General features: G+C 38.0%; 1 protein-coding gene across 1 annotated transcript; it reads left to right on the forward strand.

Moving 5' to 3' along the window:
- Positions 1-277: 277 nt before the first annotated feature.
- Positions 278-9,326, forward strand: LOC101277390 (tripartite motif-containing protein 77-like). The gene is made up of 6 exons (XM_033412094.2): positions 278-986; positions 1,685-1,780; positions 4,060-4,290; positions 5,320-5,342; positions 6,071-6,168; positions 7,500-9,326. The coding sequence occupies exons 1-6, from the start codon at positions 531-533 to the stop codon at positions 7,991-7,993; spliced, it is 1,398 nt and encodes a 465-aa protein (XP_033267985.2). The 5' UTR covers positions 278-530; the 3' UTR covers positions 7,994-9,326.
- Positions 9,327-10,571: the final 1,245 nt, after the last annotated feature.

The raw sequence follows: 10,571 nt of genomic DNA on the forward strand, positions 1-10,571 counted from the left end.
CTTAGACTATTGTCTTTTCTCCTTAGGCTAGTTCACGTTGTGACCACAAGATGGCTATGCAAATGGGTATTGTATCCAAGAAATGTCCAGAAACAGAAAAGGCAGGTTTTTTTTTTTTTAAATTCCACGCATCTCTTCTGAAGCAAGAAAATCTTTTCTGGAATTGTCCTAGGAGTCTTAGTTTCTTATTTCATTGGCCAGAATTGGAACAAATACCCTGTGCTAACCAATCAGAGAGAGGAAAAAAGGGGGAAATTATGATAGTTTTGGACACAATATGACCCACTGCCTATGAATGAGCCCAGAACCTCTGATTTCTTTGTCTTTGAAAGAGAGATAATATATGTGAAAAATCCTGGATTTCTAATAGGGAAATGAGAAGTAGTGCTGGAGGCCAATGTAAGAAAATAATAATGCATTTTACCAGTCTGTAGGACTCTCTTTGTGCCTCGCCATCCTATTCAAAACATGGCCTGTCCTCCTACAGTACATATGTGTATTAGTGAGAGAAGGCTCAAAGCTCAACTCACATGCCAAGGGTAAAGAATGTCCTTTCCTTTTATTTTCTCAGAAACATGGAATCTGCTTTCACGCAGTGTTTCCCCAGTGAGTTCATCTGCTCCATCTGCAAGGACAATTTCACAGACCCTGTCACCATTAGCTGTGGGCACAGATTTTGTACTCCTTGCCTCTGTCTCTTGTGGGAAGATGTCCAAACAGCTCCTTGCTGTCCTGTGTGCAAGGCAGTATCTCCGAAAATGGACTTCAAAAGCACTATTTTTGCTAAGGAACGTATTCTTCCTACCAGAGGATCAGTTGTCTGCCAGTTACCTAGCTCGGCCAAGCAGATGTGTAGGATACACCAAGTGATAAAGCTCTACTTCTGTCAAACTGACAAGAGCCTGCTGTGTTTGTTCTGCTCTCATTCCCCAGAGCATGCCACGCATGAACACTATCCAGTAAAGCAGGTTGCAGAGCACTACAGGGTAAGTGATATCTCTGAATGCACTTTGAAATGTGGACGACCCTGTATCTGATAGGCAATGAGGCAAATACATTGATTGTTATTATTATTTTATGTAGGAAACAAATCGAATTTCTAAACACCATGTGCCAGGCACTATTCTGAAATCTAGGGATAAAGCGGTGAAGAAACTAGACAACATTCTTGTTCTCCTGAAGTTTAAATTCTGTTGGGCTGAAAGACAGGAATGATGATGAAATTGATGAGAATTAGGGTGCTGGTATTTCAGTGTAAGTAACGTGCTGGATAAATCTCTAGTTTCAGTAACAGTCATTGGCTCCTACAACTATGATTACGATGATGCTGTTCTAATTATAGAAGATTTAGAAACACTGGCCAATATTTTCTTATAGTGCCTTAGGAAAACTGAGGGCTAATATTTCACAATTAAATATAAAGCAAGATTCACTTCTGAAAATTGACCAGGTTACTACAATATCAGTGTTAGATTCCTCAGATAATAGATTACATTTTCTAAATTTAGGCATTCTGTTTTTGGTTGATCTCTCAGATTTATCAGTTAGTGTTCCCCAGGAAAATCACTGACATCTCTGCTCTCTTTACTGTTTGTCCCATGTTCATACCCTTCTATCTTCTTTTAAGTATCTGAAATGTACTACCTTTGCTTTTCTAGTACTCCAATTTATGGTTATTTTGCAGGAGAACCTTCTGATGCAAATGAAATCTATTTGGAAAAAGAAAAAAGAAAATCAGAGAAATATAAAAAAAGTGACCAACATATTCAGAGTATGGGAGGTAAGCAATAGACCCTGTATCCACTGGAACCAGCTTGGGACAAATAGCCTCGTAACTTACAGTGGAAGAACTTGAATTAAATCATAATGTCCCCTGAGTGAGTGATCAGAGAGAGCTACATACATGACCTTCAATATAGGATTTCATGTTGAATGAACCCAAAATGTAACTAAAAGATTTTTCCTGATTTTCTTGATAAAGCAATGTCTACCACTAATATTGTACTTTAGCAGGGACAAGAAAATGCAGTATCACAAAACAAAATGCAATGGTCACTGGGATGGAGGTAAAAGTAGAGTTCTGTAGGAGATTAATAAACTTTGAATGTTAAGAAAATCTTCTCAAACAAGTAAAAATCATCCCAATGCTAATGTGTTAGTAGAATCTGTAAATTCATGGGTATTTATGACACAGACACCGAAGGGACAAGAAAGCTAAAAATGAGACAAATCATGGAACTGTCTGGGACCTGCAAGTAGCTCCTATTAATTAGTACATAGGGTATGAAGCAGGCAGTGAGAGTTATGGCTAGAAATGTAATTATAACCATGGCAAGATTGTGAATGTCTACCTAAGGATTTTGGGTTGTATCATTCATTGATTCAGATATATGAACTGGGAACCTGAAACTGAAGGTTTAATAAAAATAAACTACATTTTTATTTTCAAAGAACTCAATCACTTCTAAAGAAGACATATCAACAGGCTATGGTATAGAATATGTCATTAAACAGAAATCTGTATACAGTGCTGTGAAAATACCAAAGGCAATAATAAAATTATCTTGATCATTTAGGATGGATTTTCTAATAAACCACTCATTCATAGGAGGGCATATGATGCATTGCTCACTGTTCTAGGCCCACAAAGAGATACAGAAATGGACAAAAAGAAGAAAATCACTGACCTCAGTTGGTTATAATCTAGTAAGAGAAGTCATGTAACAAATAAAAAAGAGTAACATTTATAATACCTCACATTTGTAAAGTTCTTGGGAGAAAATTAAAGCAGGGATGTGTATAAATAGTACAGGCTTGGGGAGAAAGTATGCTGGTCAGGGAAGACTCATTATGAACGTTACATCAGGGTAGAGACCTAAAGAAGCGAAGGGAGTGAACCAGCAGTTCTCTGAGAACCCATCCTTCTGGAGCAGAGAAAACAGAAGGTATGGTCCAAAAGTTTGGGTTCTCCCATCACCCCCCCACCAAGTTCAAATGTTGAAATTCTAACCCCCAAAGTGATGGTGTTAGGAGGTCGTGCCTTTGGGAGGTAATTAGGTCATGAAGGCAGAGTCCTTATGAGTGGGATTCTTATAAAAGAAGCCCTGTGGAGGCTTGCCCCTCCTGCCATGTGAGGACACAACCAAAAGATGACTATCTAGTCAAGACATGGAAGCCACCTAAATGTCCATCAACAGATGAATGGATAAAGAAGACGTAGTATACTTATACAATGGAATACTACTCAGCCACGAAAAAGGATGAAATAATGCCATTTGCAACAACATGGATGGACCTAGAGATTACCATATTATGGGAATTAAGTCAGAGAAAGACAAATATCATATGATATCACTTATATGTGGAATCTAAAAATAAAAATGATACAAATGAACTTATTTACAAACCAGAAATCGACCGACAGGCATAGAAAAAAACTTATGGTTACCAAAGGGGAAAGTGAGGGAAGGATAAATTAGGAGTTTGGGATTAACATATACACACTACTATATATAAAATAGATAAACAACAAGGACCTACTTTATAGCACAGGGAACTATATTCAATATCTTGTAATAACCTATAATGGAAAAGAATTGGGAAAAAACAGAATATAGATATATGCATATATATATGTATGTATAACCAAATCACTTTGCTGTATACCTGAAATTAATACAATATTGTAAATCAACTACACTTCAATAAAAAATATACATGCATATGGTAAAAAAATGAAAACCAAGTATGTGAATGTGCTTTGTAAAGTGGAATATATTCTAATCATTTTTAAACAAAAACAAAAACAAAAAGATAGCTATCTAGTCAGTGGCTCTCACTATACACCAAATCTGCTGGCACTGATCTTGGATTTCCTACCTTACTGAACTGTGTGAAGTAAATTCTGTTATTTATAAGTTATGCAGTCTATTGTGCTTTTGTTATAGTAGCCCAAACAAACTAAGACAAGTATTCTATACATAACACGTAGACAATAGATGATAAGAGAAGAATAAAACCATCCAGATACATGATCTAATTAATCCAATGTCACTGCAGGGTTTTGTAAATCTACGGATGGTGATGATAGGAGCTGAATACCCTAAGGTATATCAATATCTCCAGGAAGAAAAGCAAAAACATTTAGAGATGTTGGCAATTGAAGGCAAGATTGTTTTTCAGCGACTCAGGAGAAATGTAGCCAGAATGGTTCATATGGGGAAACTCCTGAGAAGAATATATGAGGAGCTGAAGGAACTGTGCCTTAAAGCAGACGTGGACATGCTCCAGGTAAGGACTGAGGAAGGACGTTAGGGTGCTGAACACCAGCCTGCTTGGAAAGCATTTATATCCACTGGAGTTACATCCTTTTTGGCCTCCATTATTTTTCTGGTTCCAAAGTCCAGATTCTTCTTCTGCCTCTATGATGGCGAGTTTTGCTCCTCCAGTATAATCTGGAGACGAAACATCACTCTTGCCTTATATGGAAGAAGGATAACTGTGTGGAAAGGTTCAAGTAACAGATCCAGAAGAAAATCTCCCAAACCTTCTTGTTCTATTCCTCTACTATACAGTTAGCCTTCCATATCCCTATAGGTTTCACATCCGGGGATTCAACCAACTGCCGATGGAAAATATATATATTTTTAAAACCCAGAAATTTCCAAAAAGCAAAACTTTAATTTGTCAATGCTGACAACTACTTACACAGCATTTACATTATATTAGGTATTATAAGTAATCTAGAGGTGATTAAAGTATACAGGAAAATGTGCATACATTATATGGAAATACTGTGCCATTTTATATAAGAGATTTGAGCATCCATGGATTTTGGTATACAAGGGGTCCTGGAATGAATTCCCCTCATATACTCAGGGACGACTATATTTGCAGTTTCTGACCAGCTGCAAGAGAGCAGCTTGTGAGCAGATAATTTAACTTTGTATGTGTACTTGGTAATATGTGTGAATATGGGATGTATGCCTTCTTTCTGTTGTGAGGTTCTAGCTTTCACACCCTTATAAGAACTTTGGGGAACGCTGTGAATCCTGCTGTAGATTACAACAAAGCACAGCCATTCGTGCACCCTAAGAACATCTTCTGACTTTCAATTTTATCAAGAGTATGATTTTATCAACTGTATGTAAGTGTGAGACTGGGTTTCATCTTTTTAAGGATAAGGGAAATGGCAAATGATTTTCCCCAAGGAAGAAAACTGGAGATAGTGAATTTCCCAGTATAATCTCATATCCTCAAACTAGACTAAACAGGAGAGCTTTTGCTGAAAGCTAAGCCTTCCTTTCTTTCTCTTTACAGGGTGTGGGAGACACAATGAAAAGGTAAGTTTGTCCCCTATTCAAATCATGGTAATTGTGATAGTGATCAGGCTATTTCTGTTGAGATGGACCCTCCCTTTTTAATGAGAAGTTTCTTTCTGTCTGCGTTTATTCCTTCCTTCTCTAAAAGTCTGCCAGGTTTTATATAGTCTACCCTTAGGTGAAAGTAGGGTTGAGGGGAGTGTAGTTTCAGTTGCAAGCCTTACTGTAGAAGTTGCAAAGAGACAACTATTTTTCCTGCCCCCTAATTTCCAAATTCTAATTATCGATATTTGAGGATTATTCCTGGTCATCTATGGGAAAGGCAGATAAGCTCAGAGAGGCAGCAGGTTGACGGATGCTGAGACGAGGAGGGAGGTAGAATCATCAAGAAAGAACATACGATAGTGCTGAGGATCCATATGTGTATCAGATGGCAAATTCTAACTATTTGCCACCTATTAGATTTCAGGAATTAAATGAGAATTGCTGTGTGGATCCCCTAGGGAAGCTAGAAGGGAGGAAACAGACACAATTATGATTGAGGTGACATATTCTACTAAGATTGATATGCTAAGAGCAGGGAAACAGATTGTAAAATATAATAGCAACTGTAGTGTTCCTCCATCTGAGGAGTTAGATTCACACCGTTCAAACCTAATTATGAGGATTCTGATGCAGCACCATCAGTGGACTGCTAATGGTACCTTTGGGCCTGTTAGTAAGTGGGTCTTTTTTTTTTTTTTTTACAGGAGTCAGTTAATGCAGCTGTACATTCCTCAGCCTATGGACCCACAGCTCAGTACATGGGCCATCACTGGGATGTTGGAAAGGCTTAACAGCTTCCGAGGTAAGAGGCAGCTCTCTGGGTGAAGGCAGTAATATTTCCTTCACGACTAGATACATGCTGGTGATCTCTCTTCATTGCTCTGTCTGTTCTTTGTAGAGAACAGGGAAGCAGGCACTGCTTTATAACTAACTTTATAATTTATTGTTAATTATCAGTCAGAAAGCTAACTGAAGCCTGTCAAAAACAATCAATCGAATATGACAGTTTCTTATATAGTTACTTGTGGTGAGTTAAAATTTTTTAAAAAAAGAACACTCTGCCCTATAAAACTGCATATCCATTCAGTGTATTTCATCTTGTAGTTAACTGTGGTTATATGCAGATATTCAGATTCTTAGAATCACCTTAATGTTGTTATTTAAATGTTTATCTGAATATTGAATGTAATAATTACATTTGAAAAATCACAAGACTTTTAAAAAGCTTAAAAGTATTTTTATATACAACAAGTACAGCCACAAAACAAATTGAACCCATGATTTGTTGCATAGAGGTACCCTTAAGACAAATGCAACTGAAGGGTGAGCCTGGCAGACAAAGGAGAAGCAGGCCTGAGATGGGATGAGTTGGATTCTGATTCAGCGGTGGCTCCATTAGAAATCCTAAGAGAGAAATCACTTCTAAAAAAAGGCACAGATGGGGTTTTGGTTTATTTTATTTTTGCTTGCTTAAATGTTAAGCAATGTGATCACTATTTAGGACTAAAAATAAAAACAATATCATATTTAAAGTATAATGTATAATATATTGATTACTATTTTATTTTGTGAGAGTGGATTAATGAGAGGACTTAAGTGAATTAAGGGCCATTTTGCTATTTTCTTTTTTTTTTTCTTTGTTTTTTTGCTATTTTCTTGACATCTATGAATGAACTCCCCAGTTTTTGAGGAGTTAGTTAGTAAAAATAAGCCAGAGCCTGATATCCCACATCTTTATGTATTCTCAAAATTGTCCTTCATCTAGTTGTACGATTAGAGATTTTCTGGCTCTTTAGATAGACAAGAAGCCCTTCCTGTTCTTTCTCTGGATTTCCAGTGACACACTCTGTCTAGTCACCTTTGGTAAAGGGGTGTTCTGGAGCTAGCTCGTACTGACACACTCATGGGAGCGAATTGTAACAAGTTCCAGAATTTTAGGAGCAATTACTAAATGGCTGGCACCTTGAAAATGGTCACGGTGGGCTGGAATATTCCCAGCAAATAAGACAAACCAGCTTTTCTTTGTTCCAGAGATTTGGTTGCTAAACCTCTGCCACAATACCGCCACAATTGTCTGTCCCTCAGAACTTTAAAACTCTGTTCTTTGACTTTGCTGTTTTCTTTTTACTGAAGTGTATGTTACGTTGGATCATAAAATAAGAAATTGTCATGTGGCTCTGACTGAAGACCTGAGACGTTTGCAGTGCAGTCCTGACCATCAAGATGTGCCCCGTAATCCAGCAAGTTCAGAGAATACTCCTTCATGGGGTGCTCAGACCTTCACCACTGGCAAACATTACTGGGAGGTGAATGTGGGAAACTCTCGTAACTGGATTATAGGACTTTGCAAGGAATCCTGGACAAGTAGGAATGATATGCTACTTAACTCTGAGGATATTTTTCTACTTCTGTGTGTCAGCGTGGAGGACCATTTCAGTCTCTTTTCTACATTCCCACTCTTACCCCACTATATCCAAAGACCCCAGGGCTGGATAGGGGTGTTTCTAGATTATGAATGTGGTATAATAAGCTTTATTAATGTTGCCAGAAGTTCCCTCATTTGTAATTTCCTCTCACGCTCTTTCTCATTCCCTCTCAGACCTTTCATTTGGTGTGGACCCAAATGATCAGGAACAGCTCACAAACCTGACCAAGGTCTCGGCAATTCTAATAGCTGAGGGGCTTCTATCCTGGGGACTTCTAGAATGGGGAAAATCAAGTATACTTCACTGTGTTTAACTTCATTTTACCTTCAGGAGCTATCATGGCTGCGTTATTTTTTAAAGTGGTGATAATGTTAACGATGTACATTTGTCTTTCCTGTTTTATTTAAATAAAAGTAATCTCTTTTATTTTATTGGGTAGGATACATGTACTTTTCATTTGCCATCTGAAGTTGCTAGAGATTAAAGAATACATGGGTGTGGAAACTCAGCCAAATGCATGAACAAAAAGCACAGAGGCTTCTCCTTCCAGAGAGTCCTTGTCAAAACTCAAGGGCAGCATAGAATTCTCTTCTCCCTGCACTCATCTGGCTAAATCCTATTCCTCTTTTAATCCTCAGTTTACCAAACTAGATTAGGTCAATCATAATATGACCTCAAGAACAGCTTGTTCTTTCTCTTTGTAAAACTCACAATAGATTTTGGGTCTTCTTTTCTAGTTTGCAGACTGCAAGAAGCGAAGGCCAACGTTAGTCCTCTTCCCAGCCACATTCCAGGGATGAAACACCAGGTTAAGGATATGAGAGACATCAAAAATATATTGGAACAAATGAATGAATGTGTAGGAAAATTATTAAAAGCAAAGGCTATATAACCAAAAAAAAAGTTACTCTAATGTAGACACAATTAGCAGCTCAAGAAACGATGAGAAATATTAAATAAAGATGTGAATTAAGTTATTGTTCAGGTACATGGCTCAGAAATTCATTTTAACTGGCAAAATATAGACTGTGTATGATCTGATTCCTCAATGTTGCTATTAGTAGCTCTCAATGATGAACAGAGATTTTTAGGAACATACACATATTTTATCAGAGTGGTAGTAGTATAGATAATAAGACCTAGATGCTTGGATACTGCAGTACTTTTAAGGAAGATATGTAGAGTGAAAATACCTTGAATATACATTTTCAAGGATGGACAATAAACTTTATTTCTTACATGCACAAAACATCCAAGCTGTTAACAGTGAAATTTCATTTCAGAGAGTGTCACTGACTTAGATCTTACAACTTTGTAAAGTGATCAGACATTGAAATCAATCTCTTTGGGGATGTGTTGTCCAACATAATGACTCTAGTTACCACTGATGTATGATAGATAGGAAAGCTGTTAAAAGAGTAGATTCTAGGAGAGCTTATCATAAGGAAAAACAATTTTTTCTTTTTCTTCTCTTTTAGAAGAATCAATCTTTCTCTTCCCACTCCCCTTTCTCCTTCCATCTCTCCATCTTTTTTTTTTTACATCTTTATTGGAGTATATCTCTCCAACTTTTGCTCTCTCTCTGAGAAGTTGCTTAGGGAAGAATTTGGGGATTATATGTATTTCTATGAAGCTGTAGTGGAAAAGAAATTATAACTAGATTTCCAGATATTTGCTTAGGGATTTAAAGCAATCTAATAATGCCCTCATCTTTGGAAGGGGTCCAAGAATTGTTGCATATTGAAAAGTTTTGTATTGACTCTGGCACTGGCCAAAATGGAAGAAATTCTCCATAGTCTGTCTCACCTACAGATTACAACTGAAAACTCTGAACTGACCATTAAAATTAACCATGTGAGGAATGTGAAAAATTAAAACTAGAAAGTGAAATGAGGAGAGAAGTTAAGACTTGAATAATTACCCACAGTGGAGGTGAGTTGGTGGAATTATTTTTCCTCTTCTCCTTCCTGGCATTGACTGAATTGAAGGAAGACTCAGTTCTCTGATCTGCACAGCATAAGCATGCAGCAAAAGCTCAAACATAAACACCTGGTTTCTAGTCAGAGGACCAGGAAAAGAGGGTCCTGCAAACAGGAAAGTGTGAGAGGAAATCACCTTTTCTCTTTTCAGCTTCTCTTTTTCTCTTCCAGTGCTGCCCCAAGATCAGCCACTGTCAAAAAGGTACAGTGAGTGGCAACAGTAAAATGGCAGATGGGGAGGCTTTGTCCCAAGAGAGCCCTTTTTTCCTTTTTCCAGAGGAACTGCAGAAAGAGGCCCCTATTGTCCAAAGTGGGGTGTGTGCGTGAAATCTTCTTAAGTGTTTTCTATTGTTGCTTTGACTTGAGGACCACCACAGTCCTATAGGGGCCAGAAGGTGGTGTTAACTCTGGAAGAATCTCCGGTTTTCAAGGCTTGCTTATAAACGGTGTAAGGAGAAAGCAGAGAAGTCTTTAATCTGGGCTGGATTTTCCCCACCACTGGGACAATACCAACCCCCCTGCTTCCTTAGTGTTCTAAAAGATATGCCCTGTACCGTGAGGGTTTTTCACTCTGGATAGTCGGAACTATTCCCAGCCCTGTGTGATCTGAGGTATTGTTCCATCTACCCCTTTGGGGTGGTTCTTTCCTTGATCTTGGATATTTTCCTCACAAGCATTCACTGATCTGTACTCAGATGTAGGCTCCTGCTGTGGGAGCTCTCTGGAGCTCTCTTCTGTGCAACTCTATCCTCAACTAGTACTCAGTCCTGGGAACTCCAGCCACCTTGGTTTTACAGAAC

Source organism: Orcinus orca, chromosome 8 (assembly GCF_937001465.1).
Source record: "Orcinus orca chromosome 8, mOrcOrc1.1, whole genome shotgun sequence".
NCBI classification, from domain to species: domain Eukaryota; kingdom Metazoa; phylum Chordata; class Mammalia; order Artiodactyla; family Delphinidae; genus Orcinus; species Orcinus orca.

Excerpts from the sequence above, each read along its gene's own strand:
- LOC101277390 (XM_033412094.2), top strand. The coding sequence starts at position 531 with ATGCCAAGGGTAAAGAATGTCCTTTCCTTTTATTTTCTCAGAAACATG. Across the intron at positions 4,291-5,319 it reads CAGACGTGGACATGCTCCAG|GGTGTGGGAGACACAATGAA; the intron begins GTAAGGACTGAG and ends TTCTCTTTACAG. Across the intron at positions 5,343-6,070 it reads GTGGGAGACACAATGAAAAG|GAGTCAGTTAATGCAGCTGT; the intron begins GTAAGTTTGTCC and ends TTTTTTTTACAG.